Genomic DNA, 26,206 nt, shown 5'->3' with positions numbered 1-26,206 from the left:
CTTTCTCTCTAACGAGAATGATACCCCAATAATTAAAAAACGAAACTGTTAAAAATAAACAAAACCCTATGGTAAGAACATGAACAAAATTTCAATTAAATTTTTGCAATATACAATGTGAAACCGGAATTATTTAAATGTAAGTAAATAATATATACTTACCATTCATGCATTCATAAATTCGTATATGGAAAGGATATGTCTTTATAAGGTACAATTTACAAGACGTAAGTTCGTTGTACTCCATCTTTCTGTAATTACATCGTCCACTTGCCATCGTCATCGACCGTATTAAAACGATAAAAGTCTCGTAAATAATAAACCACGAAATAACCTGCTCGCAATACGTGATCCCGATTTAAGTAGAGCTCATCGTACATAGACCGTAGGATTCAGATCATTAAACAACCGAAGTAAAATTATATTCGGAGAAACTTCTATTTCCACGAGGATAAAATAATTATCATTTATTTTCGTTACTTTAACTAACCACTATATTTTGGTCGGTTGGAAATCACTTTTATAACTGTACTAAAATCGTTTAATCTATTATTTTTTCTTGGCAATAGACATGAACAAGAAAAAAAAAGGAAGGAAAGAAGAAAAATAAAAAGATATAAAGGAAACGTGTGCTTCCCCCTCCCCCTTCACCGACGGCATTACCTTCTCCCGTCCCCCTATCCCTTCCTTCCTCTATCCACCAATTTCTTCTCGTCTTTCCTTGTCAAAAGCGAAACTACCGAGCGAAGTTTCTCGTCGATTTATCGTCAACTTTATTGGCCCGTAAAGTATGCCATCGAGGAAAGTTCGCTCGAGGAGATGATTTTTGCGAGTAAAGAGAATAAAAGGTATAAGGAAGGAATCGTATATAAGGTAGTAGTTTCTCACGAATCACGGTGGTGGTAGCTTAAAAAGAGCTCGAGAAAATCCAGGTGCTGGTACTGGTTGGTGGTAGTGCTGCTAGGACAAATTGCTGATAATAATCATCTCGATCTGTGCTATATCTACGTAGATATTTCCTATATATTGGGTTGGAGATAAAATTTCTTTGTACTTCTATGCAAAACTTAAAACAAATTGTTATCATATTTAATATCCAGTCTTTTTAAAATGATTTTTAAATAGTATTTAATAAGGTAACAGATAATCATCAATTTGTATATAATAAGCGAATAGTGAAAATATAAAGAATAATTCTTTATAAAGAAAGTAGGAGTATGAGAGAAGAATTAAAAGAGTAAGTTAACGAGATGAATGAATATCTTAAAATAGCTTTGTAAACAATAGCAAAGAAAGTTCAGTTCATGGTCTTTAAGCTAAATAAAAATATATACTCTATATATTTATATATAATATAATAAGAACATTTTTAATATAAAAAAGGGGAAAAAGTAAGAAGAAAGACTGTTGCAATAAATTACTCGTTTAAGTAGTGACAATATAGGTATAGTAAGAGTTTGAAGAATAAAAAGAAAAAGAAAGAAAGAAAGAGAGAGGGTCGTCCTGAAAAGCAAGAAGAAGCTTGCTCGATGAGTCCTCGGCTTTCCTGGGTCAGGTCAAACGAACTGAGCGTTATAGAGGAATCTGATGAGTGAAGAGTATAAGAGGGAAGTGGAAAGGGATGCATACGAAGTTCGAAGGGGTCTCGACGTTTGGTTCTACGCAAACCATACGTACCTACTACGTATATCTAGTAACTGTGTTCTTCTCTTTCATCCAACCCTCCTCCTAACGGCCTTTGACGATCCTCGGATAAGACAAACATTTGCTCTGCTGGATAAATAGTTGATGACTATGTGGTAGTACGTATGTATGTATATTTGTATAAACCTAGTCAACTAGTGCACGAAACATTTTCATTAATATTGGTTGAAAATGTTCGGTTTTTGTATTTTTTTATTTTGTTCATATCAGTAACCATTCAACAGCGGCCACCTCTCTTACTTTCTTTTCCGAAGAAACGTCGATAGCTTGGAAAATTCTTGGAGGTGTTGGGATAGATAGGCTTAATAAAAATCCTTCTTTACTCTTTCTTTCTCTTTTATTCTTTCTTTTTTTTCTTTCTTTTTTTCTTTCTTTTCTTTAAGAGATTAAGCTTTCAAGGATTATCGATAAAACGGCTTAGCCTCTTCAATGCAGTCTGAGGTGATTTTTTTCCGTTTTCTTTTTCTTTATATACATATATATATATGTATATATATATATTTCATAAGTAAAATAAATTTTCCATACCAACTTGTAATCTCCTTTTTAGGAAATAGTCGTAAAACTTTTGTAAACTCCGATGAACGTTACACTCTTTCCGGCTGCATGTGACGGTTTCCCCGTATATCTTTCGTATGCTGTACGTGTTCACGCGACGACAGGAAATAAAGGGAACACCCTTTGCATGCTCGTGCGCGTCGTAGCATGAAGATAAGCTAGAGAGACACCACAAGATCCATTATGGGTCTGACGCAACGAGAATGCACCTAAGAAGAAAATAAAAGAATGTCTGAATCCTAGTAATGAACGTCAGAATATTCAAATCTATATATCTTAATTTTTTGTATTATAAGATAAGATAAAAAGGTGTTCGTTTCTTCCTTTCGAAATAAATTATGACGTAGGGATGACTAATGTAAAAATCGTTCCCAAACTTACTTAATCGCGCATATAAACGTGTCGATTCATCATCGTCTTCATGAAAAACTATTCAATTTATTTTCGTAGAAAATCTATTAACGATAACATTTATTTGATATTTTCGAATTAATGAAGTGTTTTACTACGAGGTAGTACCGTGGTATAGGATTGACCATATTTGAAGCACAGTGTATTTCTGCATGGTAACGTAGCACAGATCGATCTTTTACGGACAATTTCGATGATACTAGTCAATAAATAATACAATACAATATATCCTCCATATTGCTACTGATAGAATAACATTCGTTGACTTTTTATCGGAAATAAATCAATAATTCATTTTCCATTTCGATTTTATTTACTTTTGAATATATATGTATATATCTATCTACTGTGTAGATATATTTATATATTTATATATACATTTATCTATATAAAGGTTAGAAGAGAGAGTCGAGAATTGAAAATCGTCAGACATTTACGCTATGCTTTATGGCTTCAAACGAATCACGTTCTTTTCGTCGCACTTACGCTCGTCAGTTCCAATTAAATGACATGGCTAATCCCGCATACCGATCAAACAAACGAACGAACGTTTCGTCGTCGTCGTAGTCGTAAATACAATACGCGTTGAAATCTATGATATTCGAGAATATACAGTTGATCATAAAAATATATGATAACAGCTTGTTAAATCGATCACAATTATTTTTAAATTGAAAACGAAATATAATTCAAATAGTCAAAAGTGAGAAAAATAAATTTTACGGTTTTTGTATGGTATATATTAAAAATGATTTATATTATAAAATAAATTAATACTATTTTTTCTTATTTAAACTTTGTTACAATTATCGGTAACACGTGTAATGCATAAATATATTTGAATCAACGAAAAAAGCAAATAAAAAAAAAAAATTTCGTGTCATAAGAAACCCTTTCGTAACGTCGTGCCCCATCTTTTTAACGCACATGTCTTAACGGTGTACAGGTTAGGTCAGGTCAGTTCTTAACACCGCAATTAAGGCTGCAGAATAGTATAATGCATATTTATGCACCAGCCGTGTGAGAACGTTCCGATGAACGTTCTACGCACCTGCCGCCACCTTTTTCATTCCCCTCCCATTTTATCATTTGTTTTTGCGCGCAAAGATTCCCTTTAAGATCTCTCTTTTATAGCATGCGAAGCATTCTAAGCATCATACTTATGGTACGTTTGTACTGTTAATTCAAAAATGAAATAACAGCCTTACACTTATCAGTGTCTACAAATAAAATTACTTCAATAAAAAGAAACAAAGAAAAAACAACATTTACTTTTACATCAGACGATCTCGAACTTTAAAGAAATTTTCGAATTGGAATATTCTTAAGTCACGAAGAATTTAACAAAAGTTTATCGATTTAAAATCTTGTCACCTTTCGGGAAAAGTCTTCAGACGTTTCAAAGTCTGTTCGAACGTAAAAGTATCAAGACGCGGGGATTGGTTAAAGTTGAAAGGAAAGATGATACGAAATAAACGAAAGAGGACGAAGAAGGAAGAAAGTAGAAGGGAAGAAAGGGCAGATTGTACAGAATGACACGTAACGTAGCTGAGGATTAGTAGAGTTTGATGTGTTCACGGACAGTTTCGTTGGCGTTGCTGCAGCAACGATAACACCATTTTAACGAGCGCAAACTCTTCCTATATACATATATATAGATGTGCAATCGTGTCTCTTGGTGTGTTACTGCTGCAGGTGCAATAACCGGTCTAAACCATCGTTCGTTGGCACTTTGCCCTTGGCTAAGGGAAGAACCAGGGGATCGGGTAAAAGCGAAAAGGATGGGTTAGAACTGTTGGGATAGTTGAGAGGGCAGAGCCAGAGGGGGTAAACGTAATCGTAGCCATACGACCCGGATCTGTTTTCCTTCAGAAGCCTTCTAGCCGAAATTCTTTTGTTTTCTACCCTTACAAGTACTGTACTTGTATATATATGTGTGTGTATACATACATACATACATACATACATACATACATACATACATACATACATACATACATACATACATACATACATACATACATACATACATGTATATGTATATCGACCTGTTCTTTCACTCTTGTATGAACCCTCCGTTCTACCTGACATTCTTCTTTTCTTCTTTACGAGAACTTCATATTTGAAAAAGGTTCGATATGGGAAATGTATGGAAAAGCGTGTTGTAGAAGAATGCTTCATTCGTTTCTTTCTCTTTTTCTTTTGTTACAAGAAATAAAACAAGTTTCTTCGTTCAACGTCAACAATGAAAATATATATATTTGTTATAGAATTGATCTCTCAAAAATAAGAAAATTATTGTTAAAATAAAATGATAATACTCGTTAAGCATGTGAAAATAATTGAAATATGATATATCTAATTGATTAGAATTTTGTTCCTTCGCCAAATAGGATCTTTGAATTTGATTTATTTCCAGTTATCTAACTCTTTGGTTTATTTAAAGGTATTTTAAATTTGTGGTTCGTGTCGTTACTCCATCAGATCAAAATCAAAAATAGAGGAACAAAGATAGAAAAATAGAGTGTGAGATAGAAAGAAATAAAAGATTTTCGATAGAACGAACAGCAAGTTTCTTTTCTTGGACTTGTGCCAACCACCAAATAGAAACTCGGGAAGAGTCAATTAATGTTAAAGTACCAATTAGACCGGTCAACGTTCTTCTTTTTTATTCTTCCTTCTTCACTTCTTCTTCTTCTTAACCAACGTGCGAAAGATGGCCATCGTTGACAACTGAACGCAACTTAACTAAACACTTTAAGTACCCTCTATGAACTTCCATCTTATCTTTGATTTTTTTCACAGTTTTACTGACACAATCTATTTTGAAAACATCTCTTATGATAACAATAGTGTGTACTTCAAATATTATCTAGAATTATATCTTATAAAAATGATATACTTCATATATGTATACAAAATATTGTCTATCAAAGAATGTTCCATTTTGATTAGCTTTTGTAACGTAAAGGAATAAAAACGAAATAGCCACGCTTCTCTTACACGAATTATAAATTATTTTACATTGTTATTTAATATTCCAACGAAAATCTAAATGCGACGCCAGATATTTATATTTGATTTCATTTATATAATAATAAAACATTAGATGCGTCGAGAGATATTCACATTGAATTTTAATCAAAACAAAAAAAAATTCAAGCGTGAGAGTAAGCGTGTTCGATAAGCTTTAGAGAACATTTTTCGAATAAAACGGACGCGAGTAACCGCATAAAAGACCGAGAACAAGAAGAAAAAAAAGATCATAGTAGCATTCGTGCCTGTGCATAAAGCAACGAAACTAGGCACACGTGTTACCAACTGGTTTTCAAGTGCTGACCACATGCAACGACCCTCCCTTTTTCTCACCCACTCCTTTCTTCTCTTTATTCCATTTTGCATCTCTCTTTCTTTCTCTTTTTCATATTCCCCCTTTTTTTTCTCTACTACTTTTATTTCAACATACAGAGTCAATTCCTAGACTTTGCTGCTACTCCTCTCGTTAGACGTTCTTTTGTGTGCCCTTCTTCTACCTAGAAGGTATTTCCGGATCACAAACGTTTTAATGATGTGAAACCATCCGGTATGGTTTCAAGAGAATATATACATATATGTGTATATATATATCCAAAAATATTAAATAAAACTCATTTCATTTCGTATTGAAATTCTTTACCGCAAATCGCAATAATTACCATTTTTATCCTTTGCCAACTAAATCGTGATATTTCGATATAATCTCTCATCGTATAAAACAACGAAAGAATAGAGTGATACGAGAATGTTTTTACCCCTAGCTCGCATTTCCTTTCTTCTTCTCATTCATTCATTTTTCCCGTTTTTTATTCCGGCATTAGAGGGAAGGGTAGTATGCCATGATATTGAACCAACTCATTGATTTCTCGAGAGTGCTGTTAAACTTCTGATTCATTCGGTATCGTTCACATTCACGAATGATTTCATCATGACGAAAGATAAATATCTCTGTTATATAAGAAGAAAAGAATTGATCTCCCAAGTTGAAATATTAATAAAAGATTTTATTCGATCTTGGCGAATAATATATAATTGTGCCTCATTTAAGGCCTTATTCTACTTTGAACGCCTTAAAAAAACGCTATTTTTATGAATTTTTTTTTGAGAACATTATTATGTTTATTGATGTAAAACTTGTTTGGGTTGTTAAAAACACTCAAAGCAGCGTCTAGGCTAAAGTAGCGCGCTCAGATAGTAGCGTTGAAAAGGTACAGTTTAAATGCTCTGATCGTTCTAGAATTTTGAGTATATATTCTTACATATATTTACTTCCGAAAAAGGCACACAAAAAAATTTCGAAATTTTGAAGGTGTCAAAGTAGAATAAGGCCTTAAAGAAGGATAATAAAAACAAACACTCGAGTATTTAAAATATCTAAGAACTTTTTTTCGTTCATTATGTTTTTTTTTCCCTTAAGAATACGTAAATATTTTCGTTTATTCGTAGCGTAAATTAACGCTGCAATTACTTACTGTAACTCAGATGGCCATTACGTAGGAAGCAGTAATGACTTTCTAAGAGGTTATACGTATGTATATATGTGTGTGTGGATGTATATATAAATATACATAAGCACGAAGGACAAATGGTGAACAGGGAATCGAAGTATGACAACGATGACGATATTCTAACCAACAGGTATGACCTCGTACGATGATTTTGTCATGGCCAATTCCTTGTTCCATACAACGGGAAAAATTTCATTGGGATTTAACGCAGACACAGCAATTATTTACCGATTATTTCAAATCAAATACCAAGTATTTTTTGTATTAAATTATTCAACATTTTGCCCGTCTAATCTAAGTAAACAATTATATATATACAATTCTTCGTTGTCTTACGAATAGAAAAGTAATTGCCATCGAGATCAGAAGATGTTTTAAAATATCGATTCATATGTCAGAAGTATAATTATCAAATTAGCGACTAATTGTCTAATTAAACGATTAAACTAATCTATTTGAAAATAGTCACAAAAATAATTATACAAGAGATAAATCAAACTTCATATGAATATTATTATTGTTATTAAGGAAATAAAATAGGATAACATTTGATCATATTCGCAGTAGGAGATCAAGTCGCGTATTTCGAGCAGCATACTTCCGGTGTATCCACTGTTTAAGATGAGAAATAAAACTCCAAGTATCTTATGATAGCTTGAAAGAGTTCAGGTTTTAGCTTCCGACGTTGCACATGAGATTCGAGCCAAAACGAAAAAAAAAATAAATAAATAAATAAGAAAAAAAATGAGAACTCTATCGTACGCGTCTTTGGAAGCCTAGAGAATGCAGGGAAGTGCTACAAGTATTGCGTACATTCGCATAAGCACGATAAATCTATATGTGTGTGTGTATATATATATATAGAGAGAGAGAGAGAGAGAGAGAAAGAGAGCCGATAAGGTTACTTACATATCGTTTTACACTTTACGAATGCCTTTAAAGTAACACTCTTCTACTATAAGCTGCTTTAAGTTGTATTTTACCACACTCGTTGATCTCTTCACAACGAAATTAAACTTCATCTGTCTTAAAAGGAGTTCGTTTAAATATCCTTACGATAATTTTATCGTGTAATTAATTATTATTCATAATACATAATTAATTTTTCCAAGATACACGTATGTTACTTAATACATCAATGATTTTCAAACTTTTTCGTTTCTTGGTGCCCATATTAAATCCAGATTTTCCCAAAGCGCGTTCTATGTCAAATTCTAATACATACGCTTTACAAAGAAGTTAATAATTTTTTTTTTACAAAATTTAAGTAAAAATAAATCAAACAGATTTTAGATAATTGAAGAAGTTCAATTAATTAAAATAATTAATGGGATGTATGAACCTTGTTGAATATCGTCACGCATTGTATCAAATTGTTGAATTAAACTACTTACAATTAGATTTTTTATGTTACAGCCACTACCAAAAACTCAATTTCGTACAAATAAGAAGTCGCAAATGGAATTAAAAAATAATAAAAAATTGTGTAATATTTTTCGACGCTCCTGTGAGAGACTCGCGATTCCCCAGTGGGTGCTAAAGTGTTCACTTTGGTAACCACCATTAACTTATGCAATTATATACATACCCATTTACGTATAAATGTGTAGAAAACATAAAGGGTTTCACTTAAATGTAGATTAGCAAAGTAATATATAGTCAGACAATAAACTCGTTACATTAGCATCATCATTCGTTGATTTTGCTGACAGCTCATCATCATAGCTTTACCTCCTATCTTCTTTCTCTTTTCTTTCTACCAAACGCAATGTTTCTTCTTCTTTGTATAGAAGAGAGAAGGAGAAGGAAAGACTTAAAAAAGAGATGAAAGAATGCACAGGATAACGAACTAGTAGGGCGCTGCTCTATGTTTTTTAACTTGAAAAAAGCGCGAAGTACTTTGTTCTCGAAAATAATGAGATGCGAGAGAGAAGGAGAGATAGAAAGCCGAAAGTGGACGAAGTAGCATCAATGTAAGAAGGACAAAAGAAAGAAAGAAAAAGTGAGGTGAGAGGGAGGAAGGAAAGGAACAGTTAAAGGGGATTCCAGACCATCGAATATTCTTGAAAAAGAAGAACAAGCTTATTCTACTTTTTTTTCACGTAAGAATAAACGCATCTTTTGAAAAACAATATTTTCACAGCCTCTTTCTATATACAAAAAATGCATTTACCTTTATAAATATTGAATATAAATTCTTATTAATACTCTCATTCGATATAAAACTGCATACAATTTCAATCATTTGCAATTCATTTAGAATTATAAAGGAGAAAGATTTTACGTTACTTTTATCGATAAATAGTTATTATTATTATTAAAATTTATCCAAATTTTATAAAATAATCGATAACTCTTCCCCACATAAATATGTGTGATTTTTAATCGTCAATATCGATAATATTAATCTATTTTAATTCAAAACTAGGCGTCAACTAATAACTTATGATCGAATAATATAATTGCTAGAGGTTCTCTCTCTCTCTTTCTCTCTCTCTCTCTTTCTCGGCCTCTTAAAATAATTTAAAAATAGGATGAAGTAAGCAATTTAATAAAGCAGATTGACATCCAATCCGAATCTGTCGATGTACCAATATTTGCTTTGTCGAAAAGCTAATGGATTTCTTCATTAATGTAATAATAACTGAAACTAACATACGAAGATCATCCGATGGAAAATTCCAATAATAGGGCAAAGTGCCTCCTAGAACAGATTTGAAATCCCATCGACAAATGCTTTCTAACCTTTAGCTTTAAAAAATCGATTATTATTATTATCATCATACTTTAGCTTGTTTTCGAGTTCTCGTTTTCCATTATATCCCTTCGATTAGTCGATAAAAATCAAATACTTTTATTCTTATTGTTTTTAAACTATTTCTAATAAAAATGAATAATAATCAATACATATTTTAAAAGTAAATCTATAGAATGAAAATAAGAAAGAGAATGAAAGTGAAGACAAATTTTGAGAGGATTGTCAGAGAGAAAGAGAGAAAAAGAGAGAGAGGATGTAAAATTATGTTAGATGTGGCCATGGCGGTGGTTAAAAGACCGCGACCTAAACCCACGGTTGGGAACATTAGCATAACCGTCGAGGTCAATGACTTTCAAGAAATCGATCGAGAGCTCTCTCGCACGAAGACGACGAGGAGTACGACGATAGTGGAGAGTCTCATTGCATACTTGCAACAACTAGTTGTCAGAATATTCTGACGGTACCATCTTTACTCGCTTATAATTTACAAGGATCAATGCCAACCGAAAACTCAGCTTTTCTTCTTATTATTCTTTATATTCTTCTTATCTCTTGTTTCACTAGTATTCTCTGCAAACGTACAGCAAAGGGGAAACTACATTATTGTGAGAGTTTCTAATATTTAAAGACATTTCAGTTTGTACTATCTTCTATCTGAGATTGCGGCTTTCCTGTTCCTACTCTCTTGAATTTTCCAAAAGTTTGCCGTACCAGGGAAGTCATACCAACTTTTAAAGATTAACCAAAGTCGAAATGATTTATTCCCTATGTTACCAACACCAATAATATATTCCTTCTTGGTAGTTTATTATAATATTATTATTTAAATAAATGAAAGAATAATGAAAAATCCGGTGTATCCATGAATCACTCTGTAAGATAAAGTATAAAGATAATTTATGGGGCTTTTTCTTCCTTTTTTTTCTTTTTTTTCTTTTTGTGTAATCATTACTATCTTTTAAAGTTTCATACTAATGATAAATTCTATTGTAATCGAAATTTAAAAGACTGTAAAGTTAAGTACATGTTTATTAAGTCTAATAGTAAGTAATAATGAAGTTTTAAGAGAACATTTTCAATGAGAACAATTCATTTCATTTTATAAGAAGACATAGAGAGAAAGAGAGAGAGAGAAACAGAGAAAGTTCATTACCTTCCTGAGTCGTTTTTCACAAAATAGGTCAGATTTATCGTGCTATCTTATCGAATTGCGATGTCCTAGTTTCTCGAAAATCATGACGAAGCGAGGTTACATTCTCTTCCTAGCCACTCCTTCGCTATTTAAAAGGAGGAAAGAAAATTTATTCGCAGGATTAATCAACGAATAGAACGAATTTATAAAAAAAACAATCGATTCATGCTCCGTATATTTAAACTTTAATTAATCTATTCTAAAATAAGATTGTCCTTTTCGTTTTACACGATCAACGTGTATTTTTTTTTTTTTTTTTAACTACGACCTTTCTCTGTGCCTCTCATAGATCTAAGGATAAAGAAGATTAAATAGGATATAAGAGATAAGTGACACGTACATGTAGAAGTATAGTGAAAAAAATATTGCTCATTCTCTACGTCAAGGTCACGCTTACATCGAATTGAAAATTCAGTTGTTCATTTATTATTCACGTCATAATAATGATTTTCTATATGTAAAAATCTCTGTTACAAAAAAAACTGCGATCTTCCTATACTTCCGCCCTTGCATCCCTATTCTCTCTCTTTTCCTCCCTCTTTCATTCTTTTGGGATGTACCTCACAATGAGTATTTTCCTGCATGCAGTACTCTTTCCCCCTATTTTATTTTTATATATATATATATGTGTGTGTGTACAGGAACGCCAACGAGTAATAGCGATTGCCATGTCGAACTATACGTGTATAGTTCGTATATATATCTACTCTCTGTTCTTTCTTGTTAACTATTAACGTTCACTATCGCTAACTAGCAATGCCCTCGAAACGTGGCTCTCCGTACCACGCTTCGTGGTACTTGATTGACAGTGGCCTCCGCTTTGAATCGAGCTACTCTTCTAACAGTGCTCGCATTCACGTTTACCGTTCAAAAGAAGCACGTTTCGTGATTCGTCTATTAAGCCAATTGCAAAAACTACGATCGATCGTGTCTGAAGGGAAATGTCGAGAATATTTCGTTCTTTCTTGTTCGAAAAGAGAAAAAAAAACAAATACGATATAAATTACATATTTTTAATAATTTTGAACGATTGTTGAACGATCGGTCGGTCAATTGATTAAAATGTTATCGGTATTATCATGTTTCCTATCTACCTTTTTTTTTATCTATCTTGTCAACATTTTCTAAATTATCTATAAAAAGTCTCTCGATGAATTGGAATTTAATTCCCATGTGTCCTGGCTTCTCCCCTTACCTCCCTTGGGGTAAATCAGCAAGCGTTGACCTATTTTCCTAAATTAGTGTGCTGCTAGGAAATAAATTTCCCGGCTTCGTCTCACACTTGTTTTCCAACCCTTCTACATTTCGGTATTCTCTCTATCTGCCTCCCTTCCTCCCTCCCTCCTTCACTCTCTCTCTCTTTCTCTAACTGTAGCCCACATTAGGAACGTGTCCCCGTTTCCTTATTCTCTCGACGTGGAAAATGGCAGAGTATCTGATGCCAGATAGAAAATGTACTTTGTTGACACATATATCCATTCTTATTCTCTAATTTCTCTGCACGTTTCTGTGGTTTCCTTTTTGAAACAATCCTAATATATATTTTACGAATTATTTCAAGATTATATTTAAATGTTTCAATTGAATATTTGATATCTTAAACTTATTTATCAATTACAAGAACTCACATTTATATATCAACGAAGATTTGTATCAAATAATAATAATAATAATAATAATATAAGTGCCTATATCGTAGGAATGATCACTGTAATATCCAACACCCCAGTCTTCGTGGATCCTTGGCACCAGTGGAAGATAATAGTGGCCCATTACGGTGGTTTAGCCGGTCTCGCTTTGATTGGAGTCCTCCTTGCAGCCATACTTCCTTGCATCGGCCTTTTTTTTTGCTGCTGCAGATGCGCTGGACATTGTGGAGCCAAAAATGAGCCCTTCGATAAAAAGCACGATCATTGTAGAAAAATAATGCTCAGCATTATTCTCATCGGGGTGGCAACTATTATTCTGTGAGTTCTCGTATATTTATCTTTTATTTTTGCTCTTTTCCTTTTTTTAAGAAATCAACGCTGTTTTTATTTTTTCAAAAGAGATATTTAAATTGAATACATTTTTTTTCACAAATTTATAGATTCGGCGTTGTTTGCGCGTTCGTTACAAATGAATATATGCAAGACGGTACCAAGGAACTTCCTAGCAACGTTAAAACTAATTTAAAAGACGTTAGACTTTATTTATCCACGACAAAACGTGAGATAAACACTGTTCTAAAAACTAACTACGGCGAATTAGAAATCACGTTGAACAACATTTTGCAAGCAAGCGGGAGAATAGTCACCGAACAATTAGCCGAGTATTCTCACGCAGTTTCATTGACAAATTTGAACGACATAGTGACCGGTTTGGAATCGATCAGGGAAGAGCTACGTTCTATGAATAGGATAACGCAGGAATTGAGGATGAATGCTAGTCAATTGGACATCGGTACGTATTCTCATTTTACTCACGTTTGAATTCCAACATTTTTGTGATTTTTAAAATGAGCGATATAACTTTCCCTCCTCTCGATTAGTCTTCTATTTTTCTTCTTCTTGTTCCTTCGTTATTATTTTTTTTTGTTTTCTTTTTCTTCTTTTTTTTTTTTGTTCTTCTTTCATTCTTGCAGTTGTGCGCGGTGTCAAGAACAATCTGCTTTATACGCTTCGCGATTGTACGAGCCACAACTGTAAACAGATCTTGCACGACTACAAGGTGAACCAAATGTCGGTCCAAATAGAATTCGACAAGGTACGTACTTATTATTTTATGCATCGCTTGTAATGAGCTTTTAACGAGCTTCTAATTTGTTTTCTGACAAACGTTATTTCGCTTTTACATGCAGTACATGGACCGATACTTCCCAAAGGTATGACTCGATAACACGAATCACGAGCATTCTTTTATACTACTTTCATTTTCTTCCTTTAGTTAGCTACAATTGAGTTTAGATAATGGAAAATATAAGAAATTTTTTTAGGTGTATCGAAAATAATAGGCTCGTTATCAGGATTCTATCTCATATCCTTTATTCGCTTTAATTTTTACGCTGCTTGTAACGAATTAAAATGATTTAAGAAAAAGTACAAATGAAAGTAGAACCGAAAGTAAATGAATTTACGTTGAGTAAGTAATCAAAATCGACAGATAATTTTTCGAACACTCTTTTATAGGTAGTTTCCACCTTTATAAGTTTACTCATACTAATCATTCTTTCAAAAATCAACAAATTTGTAAAGAAGGAATTACCTGTATATCATGATATTATTTCATCAACTTATGTAATACGCTTCTTTTGAGTACGGTCTTTAAACCATAGTAATTATCGATCATGTTCGATTATAAATATGCGCTGCAATTATTATCTGTGCGCATCGTAGGCCAATGGAAGTGATAATCGCGTCCTTGTATGAATTAATATAGTCAAAATGAATTGCATACTTGAAACGAAACACTTAAGTATCTCCGTTATCGTTTGCTACATATGAAACACGCGACAGCTGTTTAATTAATTATAAATAATCAATTGAGCTTAATAGTGAAAATATTCGTGTTTATTTTATTTTATTTCTTTTTTCTCATTTTTCCTTTGATATAAAAATATTTCTTCACGTTTATGATAAAGAAAGGAAGTTGACAAAGAACAAATTAACGATACAATTATGAAATCTTTATTTATGTAGCAATTTACAAATCTGAAAATACTTTTAATTGCATTTTTAATTTTTTTTTTTGAGTTGATTTTTAAGTTGGATAAAAATCAATAACTTTTTTTATTGTTTCTTTTTCTTCTTCTTATTCTTATGTGTTCAAAAACAATTGAGATATTTAAATGTTATATTTCGAGTTTCTTATCGCAATATAAAATAAAGTAAGAAGTCAATATACATGTGCATACATATAAATATACTATTCTCGTCTAGCCATTGGTGTACGAGAACGATACTGTATAAATTTGTTTGATTCCATGCCCGCCACAATAGCTTCACTCTGTAAGTCGTAAGCAAAAGCATGTAGCTTTTCCCTATTTTTCTCTCGTCTATGTTGTCTAGCGTTATTAATGAAATTCCTCTTGTCGGTTATCTTTATATACATATATACAATATACATTTTTTGATTATGGAAATCCACCCCTTCAAAAAAAAAAAGAAGAGAAAAAGAAAAAGGAGAGAAAAGAAACATTTCTTCTTTTGTTGCTTTAACGTGCAAGGCACTTGCAAGTGTATTTCAATTACCATAAACCTTATCTTGTGGTTATTTTATTTTTTGCCTCCTCTATCAACATCATTCAAATTATGTTTATTATTATTATTATTATTATTATTATTATTATTATTACTTTTTCTCTCTGTCTCTTTTTCTAACTTTTACGTGAATAGTGTTATAGACGTAGAATAGTTCATTTGGTCATACTGTTGTCTTGTGAACTCCTTCGAATTTACATTTACATAAATATATTTATATACATATTTACTTACATGTATATATATATATATACAAAGAGTGGCAGTTACCTTTACCGTTTAATTACAACATCGCGTATAATTGGATATTGACGTGAAAAATAATATTTCGAATATACTCATTCATTCTATAAAGATAATATATATCTCTTAACGTTAACTGTCCCACCGAGTATATGATATATATGGATGGAGCACCGTCGTCATTTTCATCATTTTCATCATCGTCTCATCACTTCACGTACTGTTATGCAGCGGTTAATGTGAACAAGTATAATAAAGAATTCATCGTTCAAGTACTACAAATGTAAAGTATAGCAGAAATTAAAATACAGGGCATACTGATAAAAATTACAAGAGAAGTGTATGGTCAGAAGATCGAATTAAATCTAATTATGCAAATCATTGCGATTAATATCAAACCGTGATTTTAATCTAACTATAAGAATAGTTCGAAGATCTTTCTCAAAATTAAATTTAAAAAAAGCTACATACATACCGTTCAGAATCACGTTAGATGACCGAACGAGTAACAGTACGTTCAAATATATCTCTACATTCGACAATTTCAATCCACGTTTTTTCATCTATCAATCATATCATCATGGACGTAATCGTGTGAAGATGTTCGTTATAATTAATAAATTCATTAACTCATCGAAAGATCATAAAAGCATGAATATCGGTCTTAGAATTATGTAGCATAATCATATACACGATTTCAATGTGTCGCACGTTTTCATTTTGCAAGAGAAACCTGATCTCACACGAATCTTTTGACCTCACGATCTCTCTCTCATTCTCTCTCTCTCTCTCTCTCTCTCTCTCTCTCTCTTCATAATGATACTGAGAACTGAATAGGTCATTATTACAATCATTCACGTATTATTTACAGCTACCAGATCTTACCTCCGCTCTACATAACATTACAATACTGATGGAAAGTAATATCGTGTCGGAAGTGAGTCAGGGTAGAGAATCCTTCTTAAAAATCCAGAAGGACATACAGCATGCGGTGAATCAAACTATACCTGTCGTTAGTGCGAGCATTAGAAGAGCCGGTGATTTTCTGGCAAGCATAGCAAACAATATGACCAGTTTAATCGATAGAATAAACGTTGACATCGATAGGGTTTACATTCAACATTTAGAAGTGGCACGTAGTTACGTCCTCCAGTACTCACCTTATAGGTAATTATCGAGTAATAGTAAATTAACATAAGATCATTGAGAACGATTTATTTATCCATTTTCTTAGGTACTATCTTGGCCTTGGAATTTCGGGTATTCTTTTGACCGTTTTAATGTGCTTGACGTTTGGTCTGCTTTGCGGAATTTGCGGTAAACGACCGGATGGATACGGTGATGACTGTTGTAATAAAGGATCCGGTGCACGGTTTCTTATGATGTAAGTTTCATAGGAATTCCCGACATTATAAATTCTTCCGTTTTTTTTGTTCCACGTAGAGAAGTATACGTGTTTTCTTTCTTATTTATAGGGCCGTATGGATAATCTTCCTTTTGACGAGTGTTTTAATGGTAATCACAGTGGTGCATATGATAACAGGAGTTTTAGCACAACGAGGTATTTGTGAACCATTAAAAAATCCTAAAGACAATAGAATGTTTAAATTAGTGGACGAAATAGTGCAGATCCGAAGAATACTCGATCCCAAGAATCCTAATTTTGATATCAACATGAGCTACATAATCACGTAAATATTAATTGTTCATTAATTTGTAGGCGAAAAATATACATATTTTTTTTCTTAACATTTAATATGATGAAAAATTAATCAAATTTTGATTTTAGCAAATGTCACGCTAATGAGACTCTATACAACGTATTGAAGCTCAACAATTTGTTCGACGTCGATACTTTACGCAATTATACAGGACGGTACGACATTAATGACACGATTCAACAGTTGCGTCGTAAGATAAATCTGTCACCAGGGGTAGTGATCCTGAAGGAGAGCGCCAGATCGAAACTCAACGATCTGGCGCAAAGTGGTCTGAGCGATATCAAGTTTTATCAGTATGCCGAACTTCTTGCCGACAATATAACGAATATTAATTTGGAACACCTGGCATCGAAATTAAGAGATGTGTCCACAAAATTGTCATCAGGCCAAGAGGATATCAGAGATAGCCTTTTGAAGAATGCTCATGATTTGGAACATTATCACAGAGACCTTGTGGTACCTATGGCAACATTAAGCGAGAAACTTAGCGAGAATGCGTTAGCTCTTCAAGAAAGTATCAAATTTAATCATAGCTCGATGGCCGAGGCTATTCACAACTTGGTCGAGGAAGTTACAAAAGCTCAAAAATTTTTAAACAAGGACGGACCGGAATACGTTCAATACGTAAGTCTTTTTTTTATTTTTAAATAACTTTTCTAACATCATTTTATCATTTTCTACACATTACCTAAAACATATTTGATTTTATTCTCCATAGCTTGCTACGAAATTTGGTAACGCTTTTCTTCATCAAGTTGACGACTTCCTCGAGCATGTAATCGACAGTGCTCGCAACAAAGTTGGCAGATGTCAACCGGTGTCTAATGCTTACAATGCAACTCTTGTAGCTGGATGCAATAAGATTTTAGATCCATTTGTAAGTAAATTTAATTAGTAAATTGAGGATATTTATGTATTGATCAATTTTAAGTTGACAATATGTAGTAATTTGCGCAATTTATACTAGCAATATAAAATAAGTAATTTAATCCTTCAACGCGACTAATATAGCTTCAATAAATTAACACAAATTGTTTTTCAATGAGAACAAGTTATACAACATTTATTATAACTCATTTGTTTTCATTATATTTATTACATATAAATAATAAAATATTTTTGTATATGTTATTTATATGTTTCAACATATTTTAAGCGAATAAACATCCAAAATTTATTGATAAATAATGAATTAAACATTAATTACTGATAACATTCTTCTAATATTCATATCGTGTGTTATCACATTTGAAATCTTTTAAAGTACATTCGAATCTTTGATTTTTGCAGAACGGTTTCTGGGTAAGTGTTGGTTGGTGCTTGATCCTCTTCCTACCAACGATAGTACTTTGCGTAAAATTGAGTGCTTTGTATCAAAAGTCCGATCCATATCCAGGACCTCTTGTCGAAAAGTAAGTTTTTTCTCGAGTATGTTTTAAATTATGGTAACACGTAAAACGTATCTTCTTTTAGCAATTTTTATACGGTTATTTGAGTATCTTTAAAACGCATGATAAACCTGTCCGACGTTTAAATGTTTTCTTCGTTGTAATTTTACTTTTTTATGTAGTTAACAATAAGGTAACCATTAATGTATAATTTATGTTTAGTCTTTTATTTTTCCCCTTTTTAAAAGTTTTCTGTTACAATTTTTTTTTTAAGTAACACGAGGAAGAATTAAAGTATCATACATAAGTAAGATTACAAGACACTTGTAATCGGAAACAATTTGCATAACCTGTTTTTCTCTAACAATTAATCATCGCAGATATCTTCGATGTAAAACTTTCTTCTATATCCTTTTACTTCTTTCTTGTAGTGACTCGAGCTTTCATAAATCATAGCATGTATTAAACATACTCACGCTTCGTATCTTTTTTTCTTTCCATAGTGGGCATGAGTACTTTATACCTCTAATAAGTTATCTTTGTAACTGTATAAATTACAAAAAACGATCGAAAAAAAAACTGCAACGAACGTTGCTTTATCGTTTTATTTCGATTCTTATTTTTCTTTTCATTCTCGTTTTATCTTTTTTTTTTTGGGTTTTTTGTTAAATTTTTTTTATCAATGTGCCGTACACTGTTTCAACATTCTACTTGTTTAAAGAAAACTTATGGAGACCGACAGAAAATAACGATGTCAATTTTTACGTATGATTGTCTCTATGTATTAAGTACATGGCATTAGCTGATATTAAATTTAAAGTAGCTTTCTAATGTGTGGAATGGTTGTTGGAATCTAACTGCTAACACGCTCCGTTCCAGTGACTATTTGTATGACGCGTACGCAGACAGGGATAACATACCCCTCGCTCAGTAAGTATAAAATAAAGTGAACAATCAAAGTGTTCGCATGACGAGAATGATAATCGTAGGCATGTATTGAAATATGTTGTGTATTTTCGTTTTAATTTTTTGCTCGAAATTTTGAAATATTTTTGTTTTATCATATTTTATTCATTTACCAATCAAACATATATTCACACTTCCCTGTTTTCGTACAAGTATTGCATGCGTTGTCGTATACGTTTTAAAAAATAATATCCCAAGCGAATCTTTTTCTTTCTTTTCATAGCTCATTAATATCTTTTATGTTATTTGCATGAAGATAAAAAAAAAAGTAACGAAGAACTCACGTAGTGCATATACTCGACATTGTATTCACTATATGTAATTTTTTTTAATATTCTTCCAATTCTCTTTAGATTCTGCTTTTAAACTCATTTAAATAACTCACATAGCGTGCGATAATGTCAGATAATTCCTGTTGAAAGCTTTGCTACTGAGAGATGATAGTTTTCCCGTTTGCTACAATGGCTTCTAGCATCTTGTGTACTTATTGTAAAATGCAATGCAAACGTTAGGTCTATCCTTTTACTTTAGTGAAAATCATTGGATCAAGATATATATATATATATATATATATATATTTTCACAACGAAACATGAAAGCTGTTTAAGGCAGACACACACACGCAGATGCAAACATACAGATTGCGCATAGATTTGTAGACTCGCATGACAAAATGCCTCACGCAGTATTTCACTTGCTCACTTTTATTCTTATCTATCATCGTCAAAACAAATATTAACTAATTTATCCTTTGATTACAGCGTACATGATAAAAAACATGTCTCCCATGGTAGACATCATCCTGCGGCTTACGTTGAAAGTTACGATGGTCCAGCTGTTGGATACAGTGATCGTGAAAGGATCACAGATGCTCATCAAAGTACATCCCATCACGATTCTAGATACTCCGATTTAGCGCCGAAGTAAGTAATCAAAGGTCGTACAAGGAACATTTTTTTAACGACTCGTCCCAAAATTTTCTCTTATTGTTAGAAAAACCAAAAAAAGAATAAAAAATAACAAATGGCGTCGTTCATCTCGAGCATTCGAATATACCACAATTTTATGTTTCTTTTTTTTCTATGATTTTTTTTTTTTTTGTAAATAAAACATTTAATCATTATCTATTTCGAGACTTTATTCTATTATAAAATTCCTTTAACGATTGTTAATACGAATCTAACATCTGTCATTCCCAAATAAATTACTAATGCGATAAATTACTTTGGATAAGAAAAAAATTTTATCGAAATTCTTCTTCTTCTTCTTCTTCTTCTTCTTCTTCTTCTTCTTCTTCTTCTTCTTCTTCTTCTTCTTCTTCTTCTTCTTCTTCTTCTTCTTCTTCTTCTTCTTCTTCTTCTTCTTCTTCTTCTTCTTCTTCTTCTTCTTCTTCTTCTTCTTCTTCTTCTTCTTCTTCTTCTTCTTCTTCTTCTTCTTCTTCTTCTTCTTCTTCTTCTTCTTCTTCTTCTTCTTCTTCTTCTTCTTCTTCTTCTTCTTCTTCTTCTTCTTCTTCTTCTTCTTCTTCTTCTTCTTCTTCTTCTTCTTCTTCTTCTTCTTCTTCTTCTTCTTCTTCTTCTTCTTCTTCTTCTTCTTCTTCTTCTTCTTCTTCTTCTTCTTCTTCTTCTTCTTCTTCTTCTTCTTCTTCTTCTTCTTCTTCTTCTTCTTCTTCTTCTTCTTCTTCTTCTTCTTCTTCTTCTTCTTCTTCTTCTTCTTCTTCTTCTTCTTCTTCTTCTTCTTCTTCTTCTTCTTCTTCTTCTTCTTCTTCTTCTTCTTCTTCTTCTTCTTCTTCTTTCTTCTTCTTCTTCTTCTTCTTCTTCTTCTTCTTCTTCTTCTTCTTCTTCTTCTTCTTCTTCTTCTTCTTCTTCTTCTTCTTCTTCTTCTTCTTCTTCTTCTTCTTCTTCTTCTCTCTTCTTCTTCTTCTTCTTCTTCTTCTTCTTCTTCTTCTTCTTCTTCTTCTTCTTCTTCTTCTTCTTCTTCTTCTTCTTCTTCTTCTTCTTCTTCTTCTTCTTCTTCTTCTTCTTCTTCTTCTTCTTCTTCTTCTTCTTCTTCTTCTTCTTCTTCTTCTTCTTCTTCTTCTTCTTCTTCTTCTTCTTCTTCTTCTTCTTCTTCTTCTTCTTCTTCTTCTTCTTCTTCTTCTTCTTCTTCTTCTTCTTCTTCTTCTTCTTCTTCTTCTTCTTCTTCTTCCTCTCTTCTTCTCTCTCCCCTCCTCCCTCCTCCTCCTTCTTCTTTATCTTTTTATTCTTTCTTCATTTTTTCCATCAGTCACATATGATTTATTTTTACAGTTTCACCTTATCGTGGCGTAACCACGAACATATCGCCCCTACTAAAAGCGAACCTCACAATAAAGTCTTTAGTGTATCGCTAGAGTCGCAGTAAGTTTTCTATGAGCCAAAAAGAAAAATAAAAACGAAAAAAGCGAACAAGTTACTCTTGAAACATATATGTCTATAAAAAAAAATTAAAAAGATAAGAAAAGCGCAGCTTTCTGTGATAACTTAAATGCCGCACTTTGTTTATCTCGAGCATATACTTAATTACTTCCTTGATCTTTCTTCTTCTTTCTTTCTTTCTTTCTTTCTTTCTTTCTTCCAATAAATAAATATATAAATATATATATATATATATATATATATATTTTTTTTAACTATCGTAATGTGTACATTATATTTATACTTACTTACACTTGGGGATACCTTATACGAAAGTTGAAGGAACGTACGAGATAAGATGAATATTTTTAATATAAATTTGTATCAAATATAAATATATATTTAAATAAGTGCTGGGTTCCCACTCATCAAGTTAATTCCTTTTTTCTTTTAAACGCTCTGAACACGCCCTCGTTTAAATAATTAAGTAATCTCCGAACTTTGCTTGAAATTTATCAATATCAGCGACGCATATTCCCTTATCACGCAACCACGTTGGTCACGCTTTTTTCTCCCGGTTATTTACAGGTGAGTGGGAACCTTGCGGGGGGGCAACTTCTCGCGTCTCTTGATACGCCTCTGCACGTAAGTCGGAAGACTATTGTTTACAAATGTTTTACCACCATTTTCATTTAATCGTCTTCGTTCCTTTCATTTTCTTTCCTTTCTTCGTCTTTCACACCTTTCGATATACTTTTTCTTCTTCTCTTCTTTTTCTGCTACTACTACTTTTAATTCTCCTTTTTTTATCATTTTATAGTACATTCATACTTTATTTGGTTCTAATCATTATACATATACATACATACGTACATTCATACATGTATATATACGTATCTGTTTCTATATATGATATTATCACGATAGCTTTGCCAAGATCAGGCTTGCCGAAAAAAAGGGCTTCGCGTGCGTTTTCAAAAAGATTTCAAAGATCAAAAACCCAGCGGATGCTTTTTTTTATTTATCCTTGATACATGTCGTCCATTTTATGCAATATCATGTGCTGTTAAACAAACGCGCATATCTATCATTCTTTGATTGCATTATTTTTGGCCGTGTTATTTTGCGAGAAAAATATAAACGCGAAAGCATGTTTATTATGTTTATACATATATATATATACAATGTATACGTGCCGACACAAGTATATACAATATGTATTAAATGAAAGACGGTAGCCCACATAAAGTGTTACAAAATATTTGTATCGAAAATATTACCAATTAGATTCTTTTCCTTTTCTTTTCTTTTTTTATAATTGACTAATACAGAAAATAAAACTGATCACTTAATCAAAAAATTAAATAAATATAAAGGATAAGCCTCCTTTAATTATTATTATTAAGCTAAATACTAATAATAGGAGAGATTGAAATAAATAATAGTCAATAGTCATTTCTAGGACTTATTGTGAATTTCAATAATAATACAAAGATTTGTGACGCAAATTTTACGTGGGGTATCAATCCCGCGATCATCAACAAGTCCCAGGCTCAAAGATATATTTCGTTTTGCTTGAATAGCTGCTATATATCGATCGTTTGTTTGCTAAGGCATCTTTATAATATTTGCAAAGGGTTATCATATACTTTATAAATGTTTGACGAATTATTCATTTCATTTCATTTGTTTAATTGTGAATGCAAATGGGATCTGTTTCCGCGTGTCGTCACGAGACAAACGACGAGCGTAAAATGCTTGCGTTCGTGACGTGCACACAGGACATAAAAAAGACTTTCCTTACTTTTATATCTCCAAATTATTATTTTAGAAATTGGGACTTTCCAAATGGTGGACCACCAAGATATCAACCCACTGCCGTTGCTCCTCCCTTAAGTACAGAATACGAACGTCCACCTCCTTATTACTATCCTGGGCCAGGGTGAGTTTCTCTTATTTTTTTCATTACAAGAATCAATTATAGCTAATAAAATATAAATCATTGTAATATTCGAAATTGATTTACAGGGATAGAAATTAGGACACAAGTACCGTGGCATGCACGAAGGCAGCGCTTAACAGTGTAGCAACTCACAGCCTTACGCGCAGTTACAAAAGGTCATTAAAGAAAAAGAAAAAAAGAAAAAGGATAATCAGTCCGCTTGCAAGCGAGACTACGTTTGAACATCGTTGTTCTTAGGTGTGCCACGGATCGGCCAAACGCGAGAATATAATTATTATTATCATTATAATTATTATTATTATTAATACTATTATTATTATTATTATTATTATTATTATTATTATTATTATTATTATTATTATTATTATTATTAATTTTATTATTACTATATTCTTATTACTATTACTATTATTATTAAAGACCAAGTTTTGAAGATAAAAGGAAAAGAAGAAATAGACTGAGATAGAATAATGATATTCTTCGACGGCTTGCTTCTTCCTCGAGAAGAATAATCGAAAGATATTAACGGTCGTTGCCTACGGAAGAAAAGTTGTCCTAGATTACGAAATAATTTTATGATCGAAGACTAACCAAACGATTTATATGACTTATTCATTTAAATCGATAGGGCAAAGAAATAGCACCAAACTGGTGGCGTTGAAGATTCAAATTGTTGCGAATCGCGGGACGATCGATAATCGCACGACTGATCGTTTAACGGACTACAATCCAACGTATGCTCGTTAAATCGAAGGTGGATATATTACAGATCAGAATTTCTTGCTTAATATACACATATATACACTAAAAATGTGCATATTTAACAAACTATGTTCATAGTTTGCTTTTTCATATAGGTTATATATGAGAATCGTTTAAGTGGAATACGCTATATTTATTTAAGATCTCCTAAAAAATATTAATGATTTCGAAAAATCTGTAAAAATTAAATCCTATGAATTATACCCTTGTATTTAGTTCCTATTAAAGCATTAAAATCACAATGTAGCAATATTAACGAACTTAATTTTCTTAAATTTCGTTTAAATGCATTTTTATTACTATAAAGGAATCGCATTTTTTATTATTATAAGTATTACTTTCAAATATTCATACATAAGAGTACATAGTATGTATATATGTGCATTTATAGTAATTCTTTTAAACAGTATCAATCATCGAAATATTATTTATATATAGAAGCATGAAACCCTGTATCTTAATATATCTCCTTTCTGTGTTATTAAGAAAAAAAAGGATTTAGTAGCTTTTACGCGCATTTCCTTTCAATTTTTGTCTTCGGTTCAAAATTAGTTTAGCCTAATATCTAAAAATGTATATGATATATTATAAAAAAAAATTAATGTCTTACAATTAGTTTAATTTATCTGTATAAGCTCATGCTGCCGACTTTGACGCTTCGTTTCTAAACAATCTTTCAAAAAATCATTTGACATCCAAAGATGTGATGATTTTCAATCTTAAACATTAAACACCTAACAACGCCATATATAAATGCCAAACAATGTTCTTTTACGATCTGTATAAATTCAAAAGCACGTTGCGTATCTTCGAGTCTATAAATAATATTATTGGACCCTATTTTATAATCATTAAATAAATAATAGAAATTTATTTTCTAATTCCATGTACAAATACGAACGAATAATATATATATATATATATATATATATATATATATATATATATATATATATATATATATACTTTTGCATTTGATACACGGAATAGAAAATGATTTTTAAAGGGACGGGTTCAAAACTATAATGATCGTGCTTACACACGATTGTTTAAATAGTCGTTTTCTTACTATTACTTTATTGTGTAATTTATCAGTATAAGAATTCATTTTTACGTTGCATAGATCATTTGCTTGGTCAAATCTACGCTACGTATAAATGCTTTAATGTATAAATGCAACATCCATCATCCTTTCGAGTACAGGAATTATTCTAAAAAAAAAAAAAAAAAAAGAAAATTCACGATATGTCCGTATGATAAGAAACATTGCCACGACGTAATAAGATATTCATTCATCACATTGTAAACTAATAAAACAGTTAACTTGTCGTTCATCTATGATTAATGTTATTGCGAAGAATTGACGTTAACAGGTATATAAATGTT

General features: G+C 32.0%; 1 protein-coding gene across 6 annotated transcripts in view; it reads left to right on the top strand.

The window, feature by feature from the left end:
• LOC107071848 (prominin-like protein) overlaps positions 1–26,057 on the top strand; it is a 39,944-nt gene extending 13,887 nt beyond the window's left edge. Inside the window, exons 2-17 of one of the 6 annotated variants that reach the window (XR_001476503.2) lie at positions 12,867–13,134; positions 13,257–13,609; positions 13,791–13,912; positions 14,007–14,030; positions 15,145–15,153; positions 16,520–16,815; positions 16,883–17,032; positions 17,124–17,339; positions 17,438–17,993; positions 18,088–18,246; positions 18,660–18,781; positions 19,637–19,687; positions 20,485–20,646; positions 22,684–22,740; positions 23,927–24,037; positions 24,124–26,057. Coding sequence is in view for 5 of the 6 variants with exons in the window: in XM_089170441.1 (XP_089026567.1) it covers positions 12,867–13,134; positions 13,257–13,609; positions 13,791–13,912; positions 14,007–14,030; positions 15,145–15,153; positions 16,520–16,815; positions 16,883–17,032; positions 17,124–17,339; positions 17,438–17,993; positions 18,088–18,246; positions 18,660–18,781; positions 19,637–19,687; positions 20,485–20,646; positions 22,009–22,098; positions 23,927–24,037; positions 24,124–24,136 (2,702 nt within the window). In the remaining variant the exon portion in view is untranslated. Of the gene's footprint in view, positions 1–12,866; positions 13,135–13,256; positions 13,610–13,790; positions 13,913–14,006; positions 14,031–15,144; positions 15,154–16,519; positions 16,816–16,882; positions 17,033–17,123; positions 17,340–17,437; positions 17,994–18,087; positions 18,247–18,659; positions 18,782–19,636; positions 19,688–20,484; positions 20,647–22,008; positions 22,099–22,683; positions 22,741–23,926; positions 24,038–24,123 lie in introns of all 6 variants that reach the window. The other 5 variants (XM_089170441.1, XM_089170442.1, XM_089170444.1 and 2 more) reach the window with 5 other exon arrangements.
• The last annotated feature ends 149 nt before the right edge of the window (positions 26,058–26,206 follow it).

The sequence above is a fragment of the Polistes dominula genome, unplaced genomic scaffold (assembly GCF_049000335.1).
Source record: "Polistes dominula isolate Pdom_NZ unplaced genomic scaffold, Pdom_raw_medaka contig_15, whole genome shotgun sequence".
NCBI classification, from domain to species: domain Eukaryota; kingdom Metazoa; phylum Arthropoda; class Insecta; order Hymenoptera; family Vespidae; genus Polistes; species Polistes dominula.
The sequence above is the reverse complement of the archived record's forward strand: the minus strand, read 5'-3'. Positions and strand labels throughout refer to the sequence as shown.